Here is a 25,874-nt window from a genome sequence, read left to right as displayed (position 1 = left end):
GAATTCTGGAAGAACTTGAGGCAGAGGAACCCACTTGTTACTATGAGACGAAGCAGGGAAGGGAGGTTCTACGCATTTATGAGGAAGCTTTCTGCAAAGCCTTCTCGGTTCAAACTTTTTTGATAGTTACAAAATTCATTCAACTAATAGAGTCTTAAAAAGTGACGTGGGCACACATCCTGTTCTTCGGAACCTTATGAATGACTAATAAGAAAAGAGAACAGTGTGGGAGGGAGTTTAGAGAGGATGAACCAGAGAAAGGATTAATCGAGTTTCCTTCCATGCTCCCCTCCTCTCGCCTCCCTGTCATTTAAACAGGTTTTGATGAGAATTGCACTTAAGATCACTCAATTCCTGCATCGTCCCAGTCAGTGTTTCCTTGTCTTCGTCCCGTTCCTTCTTACCTGGCAAGGCCTGGCTTCCAGCTCAAGGATTTTTAAAATGAATTATTTAATTGGCAGTTTGAGTTTGGTTTTAGTTTAGTTCCTGTCAACAGAGGAGAGGAGGAGAAAGTGGGAGTGTAGGTACAAAGGTGGAGATGGGAGGGAGGAGAAAAGCAGCAGGCTAGTCCATTGAGATCCCAGCCGGTTCAGACTTAGAGGGCATCGACGCAGAGTGACAAACCGAGTGGGAAAAAGTCTCCAATTCTGAACCAAGGCTTAGTTGGCTATGAATGCTAAATGCCCAGGCAAACCTGGTCAGTACTGAAACACAGGAGCAGAGAACCACACTGATGTCCGTCTGCCCCGATGCCTTGATGAGTGCTCCCTATACTTAGATTTCAACACCATCTCTCTCCACTTGCTTACTCAACACACTCTGCCGAGCTGCCTGAGCCGATAAGACAATGAGCGTGTATTCTTTTGTATTGCGCAGGGACTGTGTCACCATGGGAACAAATCACACTGTGTACAGTTTCCCTACCACAGGACACTTACGTTGTTTCTAGCTGGAGGCAGTCATGAGTAACTCTGCTATGAACAGAGTTTTAGATGACAATGAGTCGATGGGTGTGCTCACTTCGATATATCGCTGATTTACAAGGAAGCTGAGTTTTTAACTTTGACAGAAACTGTCAGAAACCTTCCCAAAGTGGTTAAACAATCTGACAGGTCGTGGGACAGCGTTTCACCGTTCCAGCTGGCCTACCTTCGCTTCGCTGACAGCTGGTGCTGTCAGTTGTTGACTGCGGGAGTTCTGGTGGGCATGCGTCGTAAATGGCTTTAATTTTCATTTGCTTGGTTAAAAATGAGATTGAAGAGCTGGAGAGGTGGCTCGGTGGTTAAGAGCACTGGCTGCTCTTCTAGATGGCCCGGGTTGGATTCTCAGCACCCAATGGCTGCTCCTAACTCCAATTCCAGAGAATCTGATGCTTTCTTCTGTCTTTGTGGGCATCAGGCACACACATGCTATACAGACTTACATGTAGGCAAAGTACCCATACATATCAAATAAAATGTTTTTTTTAAAGAATGTGATTTTTTTTTTCATTTTTGGTTTTTCCTAGATGGGGTTTTTCTGTGTATCTCTGGCTTCTCTAGAAATCAGTCTTTAGATCAGGCTGGCCTTGAACTCAGAGATCCACCTGCCTCTGCCTCCCAAGTGCCAGGAATAAAGGCATGCGCCACCACTGCCCTGTAGAGCATAGTGGCCGTTTGGGTAGCTTTTTGTAGTAAAGTATTTATTCAAGATTTCTGTTTTATAGAAGTTCTTACCTCTGGGTATCTCTTCTCAGATATGTGAATTACAGCTAGGAATATTTCTCAGATATGTGAATTACAGCTAGGAGTATTTGTCAGATATGTGAATGACAGCTAGGAGTATTTGTCAGATATGTGAATTACAGCTAGGAGTATTTGTCAGATATGTGAATTACAGCTAGGAGTATTTGTCAGATATGTGAATGACAGCTAGGAGTATTTCTCAGATATGTGAATGACAGCTAGGAGTATTTGTCAGATGTGAATTACAGCTAGGAGTATTTGTCAGATATGTGAATTACAGCTAGGAGCATTTGTCAGATATGTGAATTACAGCTAGGAGTATTTCTCAGTTTTGTGAATTACAGCTAGGAGTATTAATCAAATATGTGAATTACAGCTAGGAGTATTTGTCAGATATGTGAATGACAGCTAGGAGTATTTCTCAGATATGTGAATTACAGCTAGGAGTATTTCTCAGTTTTGTGAATTACAGCTAGGAGTATTTGTCAGATATGTGAATTACAGCTAGGAGTATTTGTCAGATATGTGAATGACAGCTAGGAGTATTTGTCAGATATGTGAATGACAGCTAGGAGTATTTGTCAGATATGTGAATGACAGCTAGGAGTATTTCTCAGATATGTGAATGACAGCTAGGAGTATTTGTCAGATATGTGAATGACAGCTAGGAGTATTTGTCAGATGTGAATTACAGCTAGGAGTATTTGTCAGATATGTGAATGACAGCTAGGAGTATTTGTCAGATATGTGAATTACAGCTAGGAGTATTTGTCAGATATGTGAATGACAGCTAGGAGTATTTCTCAGATATGTGAATGACAGCTAGGAGTATTTCTCAGATATGTGAATGACAGCTAGGAGTATTTGTCAGATATGTGAATGACAGCTAGGAGTATTTGTCAGATATGTGAATGACAGCTAGGAGTATTTGTCAGATATGTGAATGACAGCTAGGAGTATTTGTCAGATATGTGAATGACAGCTAGGAGTATTTCTCAGATATGTGAATTACAGCTAGGAGTATTTCTCAGATATGTGAATTACAGCTAGGAGTATTTGTCAGATATGTGAATTACAGCTAGGAGTATTTCTCAGTTTTGTGAATTACAGCTAGGAGTATTTGTCAGATATGTGAATTACAGCTAGGAGTATTTGTCAGATGTGAATTACAGCTAGGAGTATTTGTCAGATATGTGAATTACAGCTAGGAGCATTTGTCAGATATGTGAATTACAGCTAGGAGTATTTGTCAGATATGTGAATTACAGCTAGGAGTATTTCTCAGTTTTGTGAATTACAGCTAGGAGTATTAATCAAATATGTGAATGACAGCTAGGAGTATTTGTCAGATATGTGAATGACAGCTAGGAGTATTTGTCAGATATGTGAATGACAGCTAGGAGTATTTGTCAGATATGTGAATGACAGCTAGGAGTATTTCTCAGATATGTGAATGACAGCTAGGAGTATTTCTCAGATATGTGAATGACAGCTAGGAGTATTTCTCAGATATGTGAATTACAGCTAGGAGTATTTCTCAGTTTTGTGAATTACCGCTAGGAGTATTTGTCAGATATGTGAATTACAGCTAGGAGTATTTGTCAGATATGTGAATGACAGCTAGGAGTATTTGTCAGATATGTGAATTACAGCTAGGAGTATTTGTCAGATATGTGAATGACAGCTAGGAGTATTTCTCAGATGTGTGAATTACAGCTAGGAGTATTTGTCAGATATGTGAATGACAGCTAGGAGTATTTCTCAGATATGTGAATGACAGCTAGGAGTATTTGTCAGATATGTGAATGACAGCTAGGAGTATTTCTCAGATATGTGAATGACAGCTAGGAGTATTTGTCAGATATGTGAATGACAGCTAGGAGTATTTCTCAGATATGTGAATTACAGCTAGGAGTATTTCTCAGATATGTGAATTACAGCTAGGAGTATTTGTCAGATATGTGAATTACAGCTAGGAGTATTTCTCAGTTTTGTGAATTACAGCTAGGAGTATTTGTCAGATATGTGAATGACAGCTAGGAGTATTTGTCAGATATGTGAATTACAGCTAGGAGTATTTGTCAGATATGTGAATGACAGCTAGGAGTATTTGTCAGATATGTGAATGACAGCTAGGAGTATTTGTCAGATATGTGAATGACAGCTAGGAGTATTTGTCAGATATGTGAATGACAGCTAGGAGTATTTGTCAGATATGTGAATGACAGCTAGGAGTATTTGTCAGATATGTGAATTACAGCTAGGAGTATTTCTCAGATATGTGAATTACAGCTAGGAGTATTTGTCAGATATGTGAATTACAGCTAGGAGTATTTCTCAGTTTTGTGAATTACAGCTAGGAGTATTTGTCAGATATGTGAATGACAGCTAGGAGTATTTCTCAGATATGTGAATTACAGCTAGGAGTATTTCTCAGATATGTGAATTACAGCTAGGAGTATTTGTCAGATATGTGAATTACAGCTAGGAGTATTTCTCAGTTTTGTGAATTACAGCTAGGAGTATTTGTCAGATATGTGAATGACAGCTAGGAGTATTTGTCAGATATGTGAATTACAGCTAGGAGTATTTCTCAGCGACACAGCACTTTCCTGATATGCTTTAGCTTCTATTCCAAGCACCACAGGAAAGAGGTGTGTGTGTGTGTGTGTGTATGTGTATATGTGTGTGTGTATGCATATTGCATTGAGAAAATGAAAGAGTGTTTGCTAACATAGCTAACATATGACATATATTAGAATCTTTTCAAGGCATCAAGTGATTTAATATTCAGGCAATCAAGATTCCTCTAAGTGTCTACTGAATGTCTGATCCTTGGCCACAAAACATTTTGAACCCTTTCCCCTGAAATTCTAACATCTCCAGACATCGTATTAGCTATTTGTATCATAAAGTAGATTTTTTTGTTTAGTTTTTTATTGTGGCAATATTGAGAGATTTAAAATCAAGGCCTTCTGCATGTTAGGCAAGCCTACTATCACTGAACTACAGCTACAGCCACTATTTGATTTCATGCCAGAGGAAACAGATGTTCAGAAGAGCAATGCTTTGCTCAAGAACTCAAGTCAATGACTAGAACAAAACTCAGTTTTAAATTATTTGTGTGACAGTCCACCACCTTACAGTTGAGAAAAATAGAAGTTGTGCAGCTATTGAGGCATTTGGTTGAGTCATTAGTTTCTAGAACCCTTTTGAAACACTAGAGAAGATGACAATGACAGTTCTTTGGGAAGATCAATAGAATGGATAATGTTTTGGATAGACTAGATGGACTAGAATTTATTTTATGTATATAAGTACACTCTAACTGTCTTCAGACACACCAGAAGAGGGCGCTGGATTCCATTACAGGTGGTTGCGAGCCACCATGTGGAATTGAATTCAGGACTTCTGGAAGAGCAGTCAGTGCTCTTAACCACTGAGACATCTCTCTTTTTTAATATTTTTAAAGTTTGAAAATTCTTAGGGATTTATGGTATTTACCTATTATGGTAGAAAAATACATTATAATACTGAAGCTAATGTTAGACTGGGTTACAGAAATAACTATGTTGTAAGTAGCCATGAATACGTATATGATTTAAATGTTGAAGACAAGTGTTTATAGGAACTGACTAATGATTTAAGTAGCTGGGAATAATGATTATGGAGGATTATGGAGCTGGAGTGTCACCCATGTCTAAGTTCTTGCTAAGCATATGTGAGACCCTGGGTGTATTGGCTACTTTTCTATAGCTATGGAAAACACAATGTCCATAAGGCAGCTTATATAATACAGCATTTAATTTGGGGCCTATAGTTGCAGAGGGTGGTAGAGTCTATGACCATCATGGTGGGGACGGCACTGGATAGATAGGCACGGCCCCAGGGCAGTAGCTGAGAGCTTACTTTGAGACAATATTACATATTTAGACAATGTTAAACCACAAGGAGAAAAGAGAGGCTAATTGGGAATGTTGTGGACTTTTGTGAAACCTCAAAGCTCATGTCCAGTGACACACTGCTCTAGCAAGGCCACACCTCCCAATCCTTCCCAAACAGTTCCACCACCTTTAAAAACACTTTCAAACCTAGGGGCCTATGGGAGACATCTCATTCAAACTGCCACACTGGACTTGGTACTCAGAAACAAACTAAAATAAAAAAAAATATCTATTGAGGATGGTGGTGAATGGAGTATTCTGGCTCTAATTTAAGACATTAAGTGACAATAACCTCAACAGGAGAAACAAAACACACCCAGAAATTAACAAGCGCACCACTAAGTTTGGCAAGGTTGTTGCCAGTTTATGGCAACGTCCTTACCAAAGCAAGTGTCAATATAAAACAAGAGCATTGAACATTGTCACATATATACATACAAATACACACATACATATGTACACATACCCACCTACATGCAAACATAACATGCACACACATATTTGTTTGAGGGTCTTTTTCACTTTTTGTTGTTTCAGATAGTACTCAGGACACTTTTTCACTTTTTGTTGTTTGAGACAGGAAGCTAGGGATGCCCTTGAGTTTCCGATCTTCCTGTTTCTGTCTCCAAGTGCTGGGATTTCATTCAGACTGGACTGTTTCCAAGCTTACTTCATCATATATCATTATCAAAAAAGACAGCACAAAGGAGGAAAAAATGAGAATGGAAAATACTAGCCCTTGTATTTAAAAATAAATATTACTGGGTTATTGTGGCACACACATTTAATCCCAGCACTTGGGAGGCAGAGGCAGGCAGATTTCTGAGTTGGAGGCCAGCCTGGTCTACAGAGTGAGTTCCAGGACAGCCAGGGCTACACAGAGAAACCCTGTCTCGGAAAACCAAAAAAAAAAAAAAAAAAAAAAAAAGAAACTATTTTTCCTAACACCTAGTATTTGAAATACACACACATACATACACACATACACACACAAAATCAGAACACACACATGACAGACATATATATATTATATAATGTCTTTATTATTATTATAATTATATAATGTGAAAACAATAACTGGTTTTGAGTTATAAGATATGTTAGTGAGATTACAAATGAGCTTAAAGCCAGGTGAATAATTTGGACCTTATTAGATTTTTTTCCCTCTCCCTTAAAAAAAAAAAATCAAATTTCCCACGTACAAAAAGAAAAGCGTGCTAGATCCATCAAAGCCATCTAGTTGTGGCATTTTAAGAGTTAACTAAACCCGAGCCATTCTTTATATTTCATAGCTTTTTCCTGGAAGCTTTATCTCTGCCTGACATAGGCAAACTTCTTACTTACTTCGCGTATGCTGATGCCTCGTGTTACGCATTGTCCCTCTAGTGTTTTCTTTTCTCTTACAGTTAAATCTAAGGAAAGTGGCGTCTCTCCCAGATGCCTTGAGTGGCCCATTTCATCCACACTGGGCTCCTTAACCTTGTTGCTCTGTGAGGAATGGTCCAGCCTTCAGTGATGCTTTGGGTCCCGGGGGTTCTGGAAGCTTGTGTTGTTTCTTAGGGGCACAATGGAGACTCCTCGCACCTCTGGTGAGCCCTTCACACTTGAAATCATGAGTGATTCACGGATCTCAGGGTGAGAAGGGATTTCTGGGTATTGGGTGTATAAGCTACGTTAACAGGTATTTTAACTGACACTGTCCCCAGAGACTACAGGCACCATGACTGGAAGGGCATTATTTGGAAGTTCAGTGATTTAATGAATTTAGATATTATTAGCAAATCTTGAAACCTAATGGGTTACTTTCCATGCTGATGAAAGGTTAAAATTTTTTTTGATTGTGCATGTATGTTCATGTGTGTGCATTCGTATGTATGTGGGAGCACGTGTGTGTGACTGTTGACATGAGGTGTCTTCCTCCACTGATTGACTTCACTGAGACAGGTCTTTTTGCGGAATACAGAGCTTACCAGTTTTAGCTTGCTTTGAGGAGTCCCTGTTTCTGTTCCCAAGTGCTAGGATTCCTGGCAGCATTTACCTGAGCTGAAGTCCAGCCCTCACACTTGCGTGGCAAATGCTTTATCCACTGAACCATCTCCCCAACCCCGAGCTTAAGATATTTATTGGGCATAGAATGATATTTAGTATAGACCCAAGACTCAATATCCCATCTATCTCTACTGAGATTTCCCTTCTTGGCTACTTCTCTTCATAGAAAGTCTAGAAATCGCTTTATTAAGTTAGTTAGGCACGGCAACTCAATACACTACAGATGCTTACTCCAAGGACCCAGATTCTCTGTGCATAGGTATCAAAGTCTCAAAGGAGATAAATCCTGCTCTGTTTAGTTTAGATAAGAATGGTATTTTTTTTACAAGAAACCTGGCTAGAGATCCTGAGTTGGACTGCAGATTAGCTTGACTAACAGAAAACATTCTTTGGTCTATTTTTTTTTTTAATTTCATCTCCTGAGGTATTTTTAGAGGAACACATTCCAAGTGTACACTGTGGCCATTCTGAGCTGTCATAAGTGCTTCTTGTCACGGGATCTGTTTTTATTGTCCTGTGGTCATTGGTCACACTCTCTGACTGCCATTGCTGTTGGCCCCAGTAGGCTGGCTCAGAATGGGAGGGAAGGCTGTGCCTTCATCAGCTCAGCACACATAACTCTTCAACAGAAGCTTCGGCAACGATGTCTCCCGAGATCCATGTAGCCCTGTCCCTAGCCCTGTATCTGCTCAGAATTCTAGTGACATGTTGGAAATGTGAGTTGGCCACACCCTTCTTTCACTATACAGCAGCCAAGACTTCAGTTGCTCTTAGGATACAGCAGGGGAGAGAGAGGGAGGGAGAGAGAGAGGGGGAGAAAGAGAGAAACAGAGACAGCATTGTCAACATCTTCTATTGGATTTCCAGCCTTCAAAAGGTCAAGAGCAAAGTAGACCTCTTTTTGACTTTCTAATGTAAAATGTCCTTTCTATCACTGCCCCTGAAGATGTAGCAGACCCTTTGGGCCTGGTTAAGAGGGAAAGGAAGGAAGAGGCTGGAGCAGCAGCAGGCTACTGTAAGATCAGCCTACAGTGTGGGTGAGGGCTCAGAGACCAAGAAGGCTGCTGGGCATGTGTCCTGTGAAGGCCACACGGATGAGGTTCCTGATGGAAATTGGAACTCTCTTGGAAACTGGAGTAGAGGCCATCCTTGTTACTTTGTGGCAGAGTTTGGCTTCCCTGTGTCCTTGTCCAGAGGCATGTTGGAAGACTTAGCTTCTGAGTGATCAACCAATGTACCTAGCAGAGGAGACTGCCAAACACCAAAGCGCCCAGGCTGCAGCGTGGCTGCTCCTAATGGCTTACGGTCTAACAAGAGAGCAGAGGGATCATTTGAAGACCAAGCTTGATAAAAAGAAAGCAGAGCTTCGAAACCAGAAGAGAAGCCACCGGGATCTAAAGAGGAAAGGCTTTCTAGAACAAGCTCAGGTCAAGAAGACTGAATCTGATAAACAGAGGTTGTCGTGTTGAATCCTGGCAATAAGAAGGATTCTTTGAGGGGGCCCCAGGAACGAGCCCGGAAGGGGCCTGGGAACTCTAGTTTGCTGGCAAAAAGACCCCCCCCTTGGCTTCATTACGAGGGGGCCCACATGCAGCTTCTGCAAGCAGGGCTTGGCAGCATCACTGCTGTACAGGGGCTTTCGAAGGCACGGAGAACGCAGCTATGGAGTCCCTGCTCTCCCTACAGATGAAGAGGAAACCCAGGGAGACTAGGAAGAAGACTGCCTTCAGGTTGGAGTCTCTGTGGAAGGAGTCTGAGGTGATGATGCCTCATGGCATGGTGCTAGTCAAGCCTAAGAAGAAGGAGGAGGAGGAAGAAGAGAGAGAGGGGGACAGAGGGGAGGAGGAGGAGGGGAGGAGGGAGAGAGAGGGGAAGAGGAGGAAGGGAGAGAGGGGAGGCCTTGAATAGGTGATCCTGGCCCCACAAGGTTACTGGAAATGAGCTAAGCTTATCTTGCTTCTGTAAACTGCTTACACCATTATCCCTATCCAGGAGTTCACCCAGCTACAGACTCCAATAGGAAACTAATTGGTCCACTGAGCGTGGGCTCCGATAATTTAAACTAATTGGTCTAAAAATTATAGAGTGGTACAAATTGATTGGTCTGCACTAGGCGGGCTCTCAATGCTAAGGAATAATTGGTTTGTGATTCGAGGGCTTTGTTGTAAACTTATAAAAACTGTCACAATTCTGCTCTCGGAGTCCACAGTCCTCTACCCTGCGCGTTGTATGGCTGTGGAACCCAGAATTCTGGAATAAAGAAATCCTCATGCTATTGCACCAAGACCGTTTCTTGCGAGTGATTTGGATGTCGCCTTCTGAGGCATGGGGTGCTGGGGCACCCTGGGTTTTTTTGGGGGGTCTTACAGGATTACAGGCATGCGCCATCACTGCCCGGCATTGGCCTGTTTTCTATACAAGGCAGTAAATGCCACGAAGAAAGGATATATCCTCATTTTTGCTTGGGTAAGAGGTTTAACATCATGAATACGTCCATTGTTTCTATGGGATGACTGTGATGTCACCCTTCCGGAAACGTGCGCCTCTGAGTCTTGAGTAGTCACCTTGTTGCTTCTTCTGCCTTTAGTCCCTACAGTCTGAAATCTCCTCCCCGTCTGAGCTTTGTGGTTTATAGAAGGAAGTAATCTGCACTTAGTTTCCTAGTGGCCAGGAAAGCTTCTTTTTCTCTTACCTCTTTCTGGCATGATCCACACCCTGTTCTAAGGTCACTCTGTTCTCTGAGTGAGATCTTGTTGCTCTGACCATCTCTGAGGCTCTCAGACTATCCACGCTCCCCTCCCGAGCAGAACTCCAAGCTAAGACCACAAGGTACAGCCAGCGTCAGTAAGAGCAGCGGTGCATATGAAGAACTGATTTTCCAGTGTTGATGACAGTCACTAAGGCCCTGCTTGGAGTGGTTCCACGCCTCTTAAACAAGAACTGGGCGTGCTTCATTTGTTGGTATCACACTGCCTGTCCTGCTCTAATGGAGAAATGGCAGCTATAAGAAATTGCAGGTTAATTATCAAAAACCATGATGTGAAGAGTTAGGCTAGAAAAACAGAGATTGGCTAATTTACTCATAACAACAGTGCTGATTTTCTTGTAGATTTTTTTTAAACTAATAAAAGTTTTCCAAAGCTATGAATGTCTTTGCAGAATCTGTTGTTGCAAACCCGTGTGCTGTTTGACCGAGTACTGAGTTTATTCTGGAATGATAGCTTTTCTTTCCCTCGTTTCGTCTTCCTCATCTGCTGTTATAACAAATAAAACACCGAGCCCCTCCCCAGCCCTGTTGTAGACAGCATTTTCTCTCATGGCAAGGGACTAGCTCCAGATGTAATGTAGTAAAATTTATTAATTTAATTAATAAAAATAATGTAGCCTTAATCAATGCAATTTCAACTCTCTAGTTTGTCCAATTTACTAAAAAAAAAAAAAAAAAAAAAAAAATACAAGCAGGCAAGCAAACAAACAAACTGCCCCGAGCCTGTGATTTCTGACATCTGGACAGCCTCCATCGAACAATAACGCCTGTCTGTGAATGCCTCCTGATCAGGTGATGCAGGCCCAGTGTATCAAGACAGAAACGGAGTTCTACATGCGCAGCCGCAGCGAGATAGTGGACGGCCGAGGCCACACCATGGGGGCACTGTACTGGCAGTTGAATGATATCTGGCAGGCTCCTTCCTGGGCCTCTCTCGGTGAGTATCTCTTTGTGTGAGAGAAATCAATGCCTGTGTGGAGAGGGACTGGGAAAACACAGTGGAGCCTGAAGAATCAGATTACCCCTAAGGAGAACTGGGCCAAAGAGGCTATTCTCTGAACCCTCGGTGAACTCCGCTGGCCCTAACAGTCTCTCCGTGAGCCTGCTGTTCTCGGCAAAGTCACAGCAGGTTGTGGAGGAGTGGGTTCCGGTGTAGAGATCCCAGGTGTGATGTGGGGTGGAGAGGTGTGTGTATAGACCAAAGGTCAATATGACGCGTCTTCATCAATCATTCTGCATCTTAGTCTCCTACCTCACCCCTTCCTGGAGACTGGCCGGTCTGCAAGCCACAGGGATTTCCCAGTCTCTGTTTTCCCAGTGCACGACACGCTTCTTACATGGATGCGGACCATCTGACCTTGCGTGGCAAGCAATTTACCAATTCTTCCATCCTCATTGCGTGAACCCTCCCCCGGTCCTCATCACATAGGATTCTGCATCCATTCAAGAGGTTTTATTTCAGGGCACAAAGGGCATTTACTTCGTTCAGTGTGGGAGAATTCTGCCGAGCAGAAGGTTGCCTCATGTATATGTCGAAGTGTCCCACTCGATGAATTTGACTTAACACTATAAAACCCTCATTATGTGCTCCGTGTGTACCTTGGAAACGGTAGCAGAGTCAGAACTGCAACTAGGAAAGGTTGGCACCTGAACCAGCTCGAGTAGCAATGGGTGACACGCCTGGTGTGGAATTTGCAGTTTGGATGATTTTGTCTATGTTTTTATCTCTAGAAAAGCTAAGGGGTCATAGTGGGTCTCTGACCTTTGGTAGAGGGAATCATGGGATGCTATAAGGGGGAAGAGCCATGATGCTTACTTGCAGTCTCTCCACTATAAAGGTCATCATACGTCATATGTCATATATGAGATGGTAATTTACCTCAGGAGCCATCTCCCATTAGCAGAAAACGTCACCAGTAAAAATCCAAGGGGACTGCCTTGTCTGTGCACACTTCTCCCACCAATTGGCGCTGCTCTAAGAAAGCAAGAACCATTGGGAATGAGATTTTCAGACATTAAATTTTGCAAAACTAGAAATAATTGAGGTCTTATCTTTCATTCACCTCCACAGCTTGCACTCTACATTGTGTGACCACCTCCCAGTCTCTGTTTCTCTCAGTGGCAGCAACTGTGCGCCACTGTGTTCCAGGCTCTGCCCTAGGTTCCCTCCTGCGCATCACCCCCAAGCACTGTGATCTGCTTTTGCAAGTGAGAAAGCAGAGCAGAGGTTAGACAGCAAGCTCAGTGCCCCAGGCTCAAGGCTGGTTGGATCCCTCCAGTTGTGCCTCTTTAAGTACAGTCTATTAATCACTGCACTGTTTGATTTATTGTTTCAAAATGGCTTAGTCACCAAATTGCTTTATAATTGACAAAAAAAGATAGTCAAGATGTTTTTCTAAAAATCATACAGCTGGAAAAAATTGTTATCTGTTTAGTTAATTAAATCTTTACTTCATTCTCCCCTTCCCCCACAGACAGTAGCTAACAATATTTTCTAGAAAGCTCATTCCCCATTTTAACCAACTAAGATTTATTTTATAAATCCACATCATGAAGAAGGTTATTTTTTTTCCCCACCCTTTTTTCTTTGTCTTGTTCTTCTGGCCTGTAGAACTGGTTCTTTTTTTTTTTTTTTTTATTAAAGATTATTATTTATTTAATTATTTATATCTAAGTACACTGTAACTGTACTTCAGACACACCAGAAGAGGGCATCAGATCTCATTACAGTTGGTTGTGAGCCACCATGTGGTTGCTGGGATTTGAACTCAGGACCTCTGGAAGTGCAGTTAATGCTCTTAAGCGCTGAGCCATCTCTCCAGCCCCTGTAGAACTAGTTCTTTATCAGGGAAAATCTTCATTCTCAGACAGATTTTGAGAATGGAAGAAAATGTAAAGACAGAATGATAAACTGTGGTGATTTGAATGAGAAATGTACCCCATAGGCTCATGTATTTAAACGCTTAGTTCCCTAGCTGGGGAGGTAATGGCACCTCCAAGAGGTGTAGCTTTGGCAGTGGAACTGTGTCTCAGGAGGCGGGGCTTTTCGGGTGCATAGCCTTGCCCGGCTTCCTGCTTCTCTCTGCTTCCTCTGTGTGGCTAAAATGTGACACTTAGCTCCTGCTACCATACTTTGGCTTCTCTGCACCGTAGACTTTCTTTCTCTCTGGAACTTTAAGCCCAAAAAACAAATCTTTTGTAAGTTAACTTTTGGTTATGGTATTTTATAATAGCAATTCAAATATAACCAACTCAAATATAACCTAAGGAGGTTCAGCCTAGTAGACATCTGAACAGGGTGTGGGATTCTACAGAGTCCTGACACTTTCAGATTATCTTTGAGAAGGTAATTAATTAATTAATAATTGAGAAGTTTGGATTTGGATGCTCAATCTGTTTCCGAGACAAATTTTTGTGGCGTGCCTGTTTTGCTTTGCTTAGATTTCGTAGCCATGGGGAAAGGAGAATGAAGTCTAGATAATTCGTATGAATGAAATTTTCCAACAAGCATCCATTCATGCTGCTAATGATCCTCTCCTTTATGAGTGTGTAGTAAGAAAGAACACTGGTTACAAGCGTACTGGTGTATTCTTGTCGCTGCAGCATGAAGAGGCTGAAGTTTGCAAACCTAGGGATTAGGGCCAATCTGGATCTTGGTCTCAATCTAAACAAAACAAAACCAGCCAAACAATGTCAAAACTGCATCGATTGGCTGTGCTTCCGAAGGCAAGGCTGACTCTAAGAAAGGCCTGTCTTGGAGTGAGATCTGGGTGCAAGGTGCTGTCCCCAGCACGTTTCTTTTCTTTTCTTCTTTTTTTTTTTCTTGGTTTTTTCGAGACAGGGTTTCTCTGTATAGCCCTGGCTGTCCTGTAGACCAGGCTGGCCTCAAACTTAGAGATCCACCTGCCTCTGCCTCCCAAGTGCTGGGATTAAAGGCGTGCGCCACCACATCCGGCTACCCAGCAGGCTTCAATTAAGTGCTTGAGTCTTCCTTTGGAACACTGGTAGTTCCTACTTCCCTTTGTCTTTCTGATGTGAGCATCACATGAAGCAGTCTCCAGAGCTGATGCTCGAGCCCTTAGAACACCGAGTTCACCCTAATGCAAACTCCCCCTCACACACGTGCTTCAAAGAATTCTCACAAGCCAAACTACTGCTCATGTGAACCCTGCCCCCAGCTGCTTGTTCCTGGTGTCTCTGACTCTTCTTGGTTATTTTCAGAGTACGGAGGAAAATGGAAAATGCTGCATTACTTTGCACAGCGATTCTTCGCGCCGCTATTACCAGTAGGTTTTGAAGATGAAGGTGTTTTTTATGTCTATGGTGTGTCAGATCTTCACAGAGACTACCACACAAAGCTCACCGTGAGTTACTTGATATAGATATATATATTTTCCGTTTCTAAAGTTGAGGGCAACTTTTAGATGACTTCTTTAATTGTCTGGTGATATCCTTTTGGGAATGAACAAAGGCAAAGTTAATACTAATGCTTTTAATATTTGTAGTATATGCTTGGCTGTGTAGACGATACACTAATCAGGCTAATGTATGCTGTGTATTATATAACCGATATGAGCAAAGCTGTTATCATCTTGGGGATTCAATTCCCTGGGTTGTCAAATAATACTAGTCTGTCTCCCTTAGTATTATCTATGAAAAATGAATAAAAGAATTACATGAAGAACTGTGCAAAGAGCGAAGTGCTATGTAAGTGTAAGATTATCACTGTGAGAAGCTGGGACTAGTCCACATTTCACAGAGGTGGTTAAAGGGGCGTGGTAAGGTTCGAATGGGTAAAACTATCCAGAACAAAATAAACTTGTGTCGTAAGTTTAAGTAAAAAGGAAACCTTTGGATGTTTCCTGCTTAACTGATGCCACTTAATACTAGAAACAGGTTCCAGCTATAGACGACCTGCAGTGTGCTGGGTTCCTGTCATTTTCAAGTCTCACGACAGGCAGTATGGTCTTCAGTGTTGTCCTCTTCATTTTATAGGTGAAGAAATGGATCGTGGGTAATGGAAGTTGAGTAATTAGTTACATGACTAGCGTTTCGAGGGTCTGGGGTGCAAGGGCAGGTTTTACAGTTGATCGGTTCTGCCGTTCTGCTGTCCCGCCAATGTTCCTCTGTAAATAGGCAAGCAAAGCAGTAGGCAAGAGTGGTCCTTGTCATTCTTTTCTCCCCAGGTGAGTCTCCATCGCTGGAGCTCCCTGAAGCCCGTGTGCTCCTTCGTGAATTCAAGTATTGTGATTAAAGCCGGGGAGGCTGTGGTTCTGTTCAAGAAGCCAGTTTCTAAGCTGCTGTTGAGATGCAGGGGATGTACCAGGGAAACGTGTGTGGTTTCCTTTTACCTCTCAACTGACAAAGAACTCTTCAGCCCAACCAACTACCATTTCCTGTCCTCCCTGAAGGCTGCTAAAGGGCTGGTCAAGGCCAACATCACGGTAAGTGTCTCTTGTCTGGGGTCCCAGTGGCCTGTGGGGTGTTCCTTTTCTTGGGCAAGCGAGCTGTTGCCTGGTCCTTTACCTCTTAGTACTGTTAGCCTGTGACTTGGGGATGGTTCTTCTCTTCCTACTGGATGCTAAGACTAAGTCATTTTTATTTCTGCTTCAGGGTTTGTTCATAATCAGTTTCTGCCTCAGAAACTGTTCATAAACAGTTTCTGCTGTCCTGTTACCTTTGCCTGGTAGGGTTACAATGGTGGAGTGAGAGGTGGAGGCTACATCTACACCAATTGCATCTACATCTACACTGATTGCATCTCCGCTGGGCTCCGGGCTCTGTTCTTGGCATGCTATTGCATAAGCTCTGGCTGGCTTCCTTGATATCTCAGACAGGCCGTGAACTGTTTTGCAAGTGAGCTAACCAGTGCACAGAGGGTTAGGCAGCGAGCACAGTGTCCCATGGCCCAGGAAGAACAGTGATTAAATCCGTCTAGTTTGACTCTAGTGTCATTCATTAATTATTCTTCTCTCTTTGATTCATTGCTTCAAAGTCCCTTAATCACCAAATTGCTTTATAATTGGCAAGGGGGAAAAAAGATAATCAAGATTTTTTTTTTCAAATTAATGCATCTGGTAAACTTGGCACCTGTCTAGTTGATTGAAAACGTTTCCTTCCTTTTCTCCCTCTACATAAAAACGGACAGTATTTTTCTAGAAACTTTCATTCTCTCTCTATTCAAATTTAAACTTGTTACATAGTTTATTGAGATTTTTAGTTGGCTTTAGAAAGGATAATTTTTTTTTGAGGCCTATTTTTTTTTCAAAAAAAGTTAAAATAACTGAAAACATACCTTCATTGTAACACGCAGGTAAACAGAGAGAAGAAAGTCATGATGTGTTTATGTCAATTTCTATTTTTCTTTTTTAAACAGCAAAGCAAGAAATAGCCTAGGCTGTTTTAATGAGAAAATGTCCCCCAAATGGCTTGTGTATTTGGTCCCCAGGGGGTGGTGCTGTTTGGGAAGGTTTAGGAAGGTCAGCCATCTTGGAGGCGGGGCTTTGAGAATTTAAAACTCACTCCATTTCTAGTTTACCCTCCCTGTACTTTGTGCTGGTGGTTCAAGATAAGAGCCCTCAGCTTCTGTTCCTGTTGCCAAGACTCTGCCCTGCCATTACGGAATCTTAATACTCTGCAGTATGAGCCCAAACAGACCCTTCTGGTTGCTACCCTAGTGTTTTATCACAGCGACAGAATGACTGATATGCAGCCATAGATAGCAAAGATAGCTAAATAACGGTCACATTCAAGATCTATCAGCTTATGACGTTGAAATCAAAAGTGGTTTGTTGTTGTTGTAGGTGAGATGGCTCCGTTGCTGAAGTGCTAGGAAACGGGGACTCCTGAGTTTGGTCCCCAGAAACCCAAGTAAAAAGCCAGCTGTGACAGCTTGTTTCTGTAATCCCAGCATTGGAGAGGCAGACAGGGAGGAATCCTAGGCCTTACTGGCCAGCCAGTCTAGCTTAACTGGAGAGCTCTAGATTTAGAGACCCTGTTTCAAAAAATAAAGCCAATAAGGAGAGGAAGAGGCTACTTGAGGCAGGGCAGTGGTGGTGCATGTCTTTAATCCCAGCACTTGGGAGGCAAAGGCAGGCGGATTTCTGAGTTCCAGGACAGCCAGAGCTACACAGAGAAACCCTGTCTCAGAAAAAAAAAAACAAAAACAAAAACAGAAAAAAAAAAAAAAAGAGAAACCAAAAGAAAGAGGCTACTTGACCCTGACCTATGGTCTCAGTGTGCTTACTTATGCTCTCACAAACACACACACACACACACACACACACATATGCACACACACACACACACACACACACACACGTGCGCACACATACACACTTCTAAAAGACTTAATTAAAAAATTATTTATTTGTTTATTGTTTTAGCTAGACTTTGGTTACTCATGATAATTGGAGGTCAAATAGCATAAGCGCTTCTTGTTCTATTTCATTAGCATATCAGTGAGACTCATCCTTCTCATAACGTTGATCAGCACTTATGGTTAAGGGGTACTTATTGTGTCCTTCTCTGTGAACCCAGAGTTTAAGGTCAAGCCCCAGCTCTGCTGTAAGATACACAGCGATGGGACTTTTTTTCTCCAAAGTAGGCATCAGAGAAAGCTAGGCCCTGGTTCCACTTTTGGCCTTGGCCTTGCAGCAATAGTAGCCAGGGCTTCCCCTGGTACTTCCTAACAGGGGTAGCGTAAACCACATGATCTGCTTGCTTGTGTCTGGGGTCTTCACTGGAAGAGGAAGGTGCCGTGATTTGGGATCATGCTGTGTAACTTCATTCCTGGGTTTAGGAACTCTGTCGTTGTGCTCTGAAGCTAGGTCCAGTCATAATCTTTTGAAACAGTCACTTAAGCCACCAAAATGCCAAGTGCCCCATTTCTTGCACTTTCAGCTTCTCAGAGATGTTTTCCTTAATAATTGGCATTTATACATCCCCATGGTTTGAGGTGACAATTGGTAATTTCCCCGCAGACTTAAATCACTTTCCAGATACTGGCAACTATCACAACTGCACAGAATATATATGACTTAGGCGGTTCAGCCCGGAGTGTTGGGAAATGCAGTTTTTATTAGGCCTCCATAAATGTCTAGCTGACAGATGTAGACTGTAGCTCCGTCTTGTCCTTCATTTCACTTACCTTTTTTTTTTTTTTTTTTAATTTTTTTTTTCAGGTCAACATCTCTCAGCAGGGCGATGTTTTTGTTTTTGATCTGAAAACGACAGCTGTCGCTCCCTTTGTCTGGTTGGACGTAGGAAGCATCCCAGGGAGATTTAGTGATAATGGCTTCCTCATGATTAAGAATTGCTCGGTACTGTTTTACCCTTGGAGGCCCACCAGCAAGAGCGAGCTCCTGCAGGCCTTCAGTGTCACCTCCCTGACTGATACCTACTGAAGGGACGCGGCTTGTATTTCAGTGGACACTGGGGACGTAGGAAGCCTTTCTAAAGCATGGAGGGAAGACTGTCTAAGGTAAAGTGGAGGAAGTATCTGCTGCTGCCTGGGGTGCGATGACTTCCCTCACCTACAGTTTGAACAGTAGATACTGTTCATCCAGGTGATGTCCTTAGACAAGGTCGTGCCCAGGTATTCTTGAATCTTCTAGGATTGTGGGTTTTATTAGAGCTTTCTTCTACAGCTAAAGCACAGCCAGAGGAGTTAGACCACCCAATGACCTTTTTGGGAAACCATTAGATTATGAGCTGATTGTATGTGCATAACCAAGTGTGAAGGTTCTGAAGTAATATAGGCCTTTCATAGCACTTTGAATCCTACCCGCTGAAGGTGAAGTGTGTGGCTACAATTGCCAAAGGAAGTGGGAACTCAGATGCTACAATAGAGATTGCTTGACGGCAGCTATATATTGTCAGTAGACAGCGGAGGGGCCTGAATGTTGTACTTGATAACCATCTTCAGGTAGGACTCCCTTTTTCATATACTTTGGCAATAACTCTTTTTCTTAAAGAGACTAAGAGAGTGATTTTTCTTTAAAAAGCAGTCTAGGGTGGTTGTGCTGGACTCTGTAGGAAGAGGCAGGAGGATCACAAATTCAGAGTTGGCCTTGACTATACTGTAGAATTTTTCACCTCTCCTGGCTCTGAATGTTCTTGTGAGCTTTAGTTTTTGTTGTTGTTGTTTGGTTCCCCCCCCCCCCCCCCCAGACAGGGTTTCTCTGTATAGCCCTGGCTATCCTGGAACTCATTCTGTAGACCAGGCTGGCCTCGAACTCAGAAATCCGCCTGCCTCTGCCTCTGCCTCCCATGCGCTGGGATTAAAGGCGTGCGCCACCACCGCCCTGCTGAGCTTTAGGCTTAATACTGATTTTGATGAACTCTCTAATCCAAAGGTATGAGCTATATTTAAACTCATTGGCTCTGGTGTGGAAGGAGCAAAAAAAGTTAATAAGTAGCTATTTTGGGTACTGGTTTGTGGGCTTCTTGGTACTACTTTTATACTTTTTCTATATATTTTAAATTATATAAAAAAACATAGGTTATATAGATTGCATTGAAAACTTGAAAGTTTATTTGCGCTCTGTTTAACCATTTAATAAACATTTCCTTGCATACAAAGCTGCATTGAGCATTCATGCCTGCTTGACAAATGAGAAAATTTGAAGACTATAAACCAAGATTACGGGAAAGCATTCGTAATTACATAGTGTAATGGACTGGTGATGAGTATTTTATTTAAAGCCGAGACTCATTGACTAAAGGTTTTATTTTTAACACTGAGAATCTCTAGGCTGAGAAACTCTGTAAAGAAGATTAAATACTACAGGTTATTCAGTCTTCTTCTTCAATACCCAAGTGCTTCATCATTGTACAGACACACACAAACATAGACGCTCTCACACCCGTGTAAGGCTTCTCCAGGACTCCGCCTTGCAAGGTGCTGAGGGCAAGGGGGGACTTTGTCCTTCGCTCACTGGGTGAGTTCCCCGTGTGAATCCTGTAAAGGGGGCTTTGAAGTTGATAAACTGGCAGCCACACATAATCTGCCTCCTGTGGGAGGTGCGTACCCAGCATAGCAGTGTAAAACCACTTAATTTTAAATGTATGGAACCAAATTCTGAGGTATTAGCACTGCGAAATGTTACCTACTGAAGAAGAAGAAGGAGGAGGAGGAGGGGGCGAGGAGGAGGGGGGAGGAAGAGGAGGAAATATAGGAGGAGGAGGAAAAGGAGAAGAGGAGAAGGAGAAGAGGTGGAGAAGGAGAAGGGGAGAGGATGAGGAGGGGGAGGAGGAGGAGAAGGAGGAGGAGAAGAAGAAGAAAAGAAAAGAAGGAAAGAAGAAAAGAAAAAGAAAAGAAGAAGAAGAGGAGGAGGGAAAGAAGAGGAGGAGGAGAAGGAGGAGGAGGAGGAGGAGGAGGAGGAGAAGGAGAAGAAGAAGAAAGAGGAGGAGGAGGAGGAGGAGGAGGAGGAGGAGGAGGAGGAGGAGGAGGAGGAGGAGGAAGAGGAGGAGGAGAGCGTAGTTATTAGGACCGGAGGAAATAGGAGCTGTCTAGGACTGGAGAGGGGATTTGAAAGTTAGGAGCACTTGCTGCTTTTTCAGAGGACCAGAGTTAGGTTCTCAGCACCCATGCTAGAGATCTTTTTTTTTTTTTAAATTAGATATTTGCTTTATTTACATTTCAAATGTTATCCTCTTTCCTCATTTCCCCTCTGAAAACCCCCCTTTCCCCTCCCCCTACTCACCAGCCCCAACCTTTCCTGAACTGGCATTCCCCTACACTGGGGCATCAAGCCTTCACAGGACCAATGGCCTCTCCCCTCATTGATGCCCAACAAGGCCATCTGCTACATATGTGACTGGAACCATGGGACCTCAATGTGTCTCTCTTTGGTTGGTGGTTTAGTCCCTGGGAGCTCTGGGGGTACTGGTTGGTACATATTATTGTTCCTCCTATGGGGCTGCAAGCTCTTTCAGCTCCTTGGGTCCTTTCTCTAGTTCCTCCATTGGGGACCCTGTGCTCAGGCCAGTAGTTGGCTGGGAACCGTGGGTATTTGGATCCCCATGCTAGACATCTTTAAACAGCCTGTAACTCCAGGTCAAAGAGATCTGATACTCTCTGTGGCCTCTGTGGGTACCCGCACACATATGGCATGTGTGCCACACATGCATACATGCATATACACACAGGCACATATATTTAAAAATTATGATCGGAGGGTGGACAGGGGTCGGCAGGGTGGGGAATAAAGTGGAGTGTATAAAAATAATAAATAATAAAAAAATTATGAGACTTTTTTGAGTAACTTGTTGAATGGTTCTTTAGTGTAAGTTTTATAGATGATAACATTATGTCACAGTGCTGGCCATACCTTGTAATGTTTACATTGTGTCTTTGCCCAAATTAGTACTGCAGCTCTGAACAAAACGGCTTAAATTCTGCGTTCTCTATTCTTGTGGTAAGATGGGCTCAGCAATCCCTCCTGTTTTATTTTTGCAGAACAAATGAAGTAATTTAGCTCAGCGATGTGGCTGCAGAGACAGCAGGGCTGCCGGCCATACTTCTCATGATTCCAACCCACATTCTGAGGCATTTTAACTGCAGGACCCTGGGCAGTGACTTTCGTTTTCTTTGGCAGAACACAGTATTGCTGTTAGCTAATGGCAGTAGCCAGCTGTTCTTCAGAGAGCCTGCATGCCATTTTGACAGATGCTTTTGTCCTGTTTACTGTAGAAGATGGAGTCTGATTTGCTTACTCTTGGCTTTGGGTTTCTGCGTCCTTTCCTTAGTCTTAGTGGGAACAGTAGGGAAGGTGGAAATGGCAGGTCAGGTCTCACGGATACGACCTTACAACGTGTGTTCCAGAGAGATCGGGGTGGCAGGCCCCACTTCACAGAAGTGAACCTTCCCATTCCCAAACAGGGAACAGTGCAACCAACTCTCTCCTTTCATTTACTGTAATTATTTTATTCTCTTCCTTAGTGATTGGCTTTTCGCTGTCAGACATTGTCACACCCAGGAAGTCACTCAGAAAATAAGCAGAATGATGTCATTCTCTGTAGGGATGCAGGTGAACTGGAGACACCGAGATATGTTGGCTAGCATCTCAAAGTGACTGACATCTAAAACAGAGTTCTTCCCCTGGGCTACCTCAGAATGTGAGGCCTGTTCTCAGTTTAGGGAGATGTGGGGAGGAAAAACAGACTAGCATTGTTCATGTGGGGAATTCAGAGCGCTTGACATCATTCCTGGCTAACTATAATTTTATCAGTGAGGATGGGAAACAAAAGCTATTAGGCTGAAAGGATACTTTTAAGGCTTATTTTTTATTTTATGCTTGTGAGTGTTTTGCTTGCATGCATCTCTGTACGCCTCGTGAGTGCCTGGAGCCGTCAAAGACTTTCTAGGTTCTGTGGCACTTGCATGTACATGGTGCAAACAAACAAGCAACTAGAGAAATAGAAATAATGCATCTCTTTGAGAAAAAAGAATTCCAGATCACCAGGCAGTGCAGTCAGCCCTGACGGGCACCAGCATTCCAGTTACTTCTGAGATTCCTGCTGCTACAGGGAGAGAGGGGCACACTCTTAAACACCTGTGAGTGAATCTGTAAATGGACATCCCAGATGGGTGGGGCTGGCGTCTGAGAGTGATGGGCCCCAGGTGCCTTTCCCCAAGGACCTTACAGACCTCTACAGGTGGCGGGTGGGGACATATCTCACTGCTCATAGGATGGATACGCTTCAGCCCTCGCTTCTTCTGCTACATCCTCCGAACCACACAGTCTTTCTGTGGAAACCCCTCCCTGGCTTCTGTCATCCAGGAATCAGAGGCAGCCTGGGTGAAGGGTGAAGGGTGAAGGGTGAAGGGTGATGGTGCTTCCAGTTGTCCCCACTTTCTCTGAAAACTGTCAAAAGGCCAATGCCCTTCCCCATACTGCCTTGTACACCCAAGCCCTGTCTGCCTACGGCATTAATCATTATTCCAATAGCCTTCTTACCCAAGAGGACAATCTTCCTCAGTGTCCCCCCTTGAACCCCTTTTCTGAGATCTTTCAGTAAGGTCATCATATCTAGCATTTTAGAAAAGATGCTTTTGGAAACATAAAATGAAAACATTTCAAATGGGTCTCTAAAGGTTTTCTTTGTAATTGATACAGAATGAGGATGAGCCGGTCGGTCGGCCAGGCTGGGCTCTGATGCACGGGCAGAGGGTTAGCCTGCCGAGCCCTAGCGCAGGAGCCGGACGGTAATGGGCTTTGCAGAAGTAAGGACCCTGTGTCATTGTCTCATGTTTGATAAATATCCTTCCTCATGTTTGTAGACAAGGGTCACCATAAAGGGGAAATTTGCAATGATAATAATAATGCAATTTGATTCCTTATCCCTTTAACAAGATTTAGCTCTGTTGTGCTGCCTCATTCAGCGCACTGAGCAAGATACCAAGTGATACCACACACACACACACACACACACACACACACACGCACGCACACATTACCCAGAGTTCTCAGGAGGGTCAAATTTCTATTTGAAAACTAGCGTGCGTTCTTGCCTTGAACATACTTGAGAGCATCCTCTTATTATTCTGTCATTATTTATTATGGCCCTGGTAAAAATTATCGGGTCCTGAGAGACAATGCATGCATTCCCACTGGGTGGAGCAGCTATCACGGGTTGGCCAGCCAACAGCCAGACTTGTCTGCTCTGAAAGGAGGCCGTGACCTCGGGGGAGTGAATCATACTTTGTTATACCAAACATATATCTCTTTGCCAGGGAGATGGCATACGGTGAAACATGTGACATAAGTTAATATCTTGATAGGAGTTTTCCTGCCTGGTAAGAGAGATACCGGAGGGGCGGGAGAGGCTACTCAGTTGGTTGAGAGCACTGGCTGTTCTTCCAGAAGACCTGGATTTTGATTCCCAGCACCGACAGTGGCTCACAGTCATCTGTCCTCTAACTGCCAAGGATCAGACACTTTCTTCTGACCTTGGGCGCCAGGCATGCAGGCAGTAACACTCATGCGCAGGCAGACAGGCATGCAACACTGATGCGCGCAAAATATTCTTTTGAAAGAGATACTGGAAGTGAATTCTGCTATTGGGTGTAACTAAGAACATCTGTTTGAGGACTTGACACTTAAGGCTTTTGATGAAACAGTACTGACAGGGAAGGGGTAGATGCTGCTAAATTAACCCTCCATCCTCCATCTTAGGTGGTCTTAGAGGACAATCAGAAAGGTCTCATTTACTTAATCCACTGGCAGTCAAGCCTTCTGATTTGTTAGCCACAATCATCCTAACTGACACAATTAAAGGAATGAGTTCTAACATCAGACATACTTCGTACTTGTGTTCGAACACTGGGCCAACACTAGCAGGGTTTGAGTCTTTCTGAGCCATAATTTCTCTACTTTCCATTTGTGTATGTGGTAGATGTGTGTGTGTGTATGTGTGTGTGTGTGTGTGTGTGTGTGTGAGCCTCCATGTGTGTGGAGGCCAAAGGTCAATGCTGGATGCCTTCCTATCTCTCCCTGACCAAGCCAGCTCAGTCAGTCAGCAGGGTCTCGAGGAAAGGGAGTGAGGACTGAGAAGAGAAAAGACAACTAGACATTACAGCACGACTCCAGCCAGTGAGGAAGCTGAATCGGGTTTATTTTTTCCAGTCTGCTTTTAAAGCATTTCTAGGTAGATATGCAAAGAAGAGGGTCAGTTCTTAGGTCAAAGACAAAGTGGTCAAGGAACAAACAAGGCATAAATGGAGTAGTTACAGGGTTAGCATTTTGTCTAAGCTCCACCCCACAGTTGCCTGGCAACAGCCAGGTATGCCTGACTCACTATAAAAGGGGCTGCTTGCCCCTCCTCTCTCCTCTCTCTCTTGCTCTCTCTCTCTCTCTCTCTCTCTCTCTCTCTGTCCTCTCGCCCCTTCCCCCTCTCTGTCCCCCCCCCAGGTGCCTCTACTCTGTCTATTCCCTCTCTCTGCCTTTTTCTGCCTTTGCTATCCTCTCAACTCCCCTCCCCATGCTCTGAATAAACTCTATTCTATACTATACCCTCGTGTGGCTGGTCCCTCAGGGGGAAGGTGTTAGCATTCTGTCTAAGCTCCACCCCACAGTTGCCTGGCAACAGCCAGGTAGGCCTGACCCACTCACTATAAAAGGGGCTGCTTGCCCCCTCCTCACTCTCTTGCTTCTCTTGCCCTCCTGGGTTCTTCCTTTCCTCTCTCCCTTCCCCATTCCCTTCCCCCTCTCTCCATGTGGCCGTGGTCAGTCTCTACTTCTCTATTTTCTCTATTCTCTCTCTCTCTCTCTTTCTCTCTCTCTCTCTCTCTCTCTCTCTCTCTGCCTCTACTACCCCCTTAAGTCCCCTCCCTATGCCCTGAATAGACTGCATTCTATTCTATACTATTGTGTGGCTGGTCCCTCA

The 25,874-nt window shown here is 43.4% G+C and overlaps 1 protein-coding gene across 1 annotated transcript in view; it reads left to right on the top strand.

Annotated features, from left to right (window-relative positions):
* Window positions 1-20,106, top strand: part of Manba (mannosidase beta) — an 86,263-nt gene extending 66,157 nt beyond the window's left edge. Inside the window, exons 14-17 of the mRNA XM_052179181.1 lie at window positions 11,277-11,421; window positions 14,706-14,848; window positions 15,671-15,928; window positions 18,668-20,106. Coding sequence (XP_052035141.1) covers window positions 11,277-11,421; window positions 14,706-14,848; window positions 15,671-15,928; window positions 18,668-18,889 — 768 coding nt within the window. The 3' untranslated portion in view covers window positions 18,890-20,106. The remainder of the gene's footprint in view (window positions 1-11,276; window positions 11,422-14,705; window positions 14,849-15,670; window positions 15,929-18,667) is intronic.
* Window positions 20,107-25,874: the final 5,768 nt, after the last annotated feature.

The sequence above is a fragment of the Apodemus sylvaticus genome, chromosome 4 (genome assembly GCF_947179515.1).
Source record: "Apodemus sylvaticus chromosome 4, mApoSyl1.1, whole genome shotgun sequence".
Taxonomy (NCBI): domain Eukaryota; kingdom Metazoa; phylum Chordata; class Mammalia; order Rodentia; family Muridae; genus Apodemus; species Apodemus sylvaticus.
This window is presented reverse-complemented; position numbering and strand designations above follow the sequence as displayed.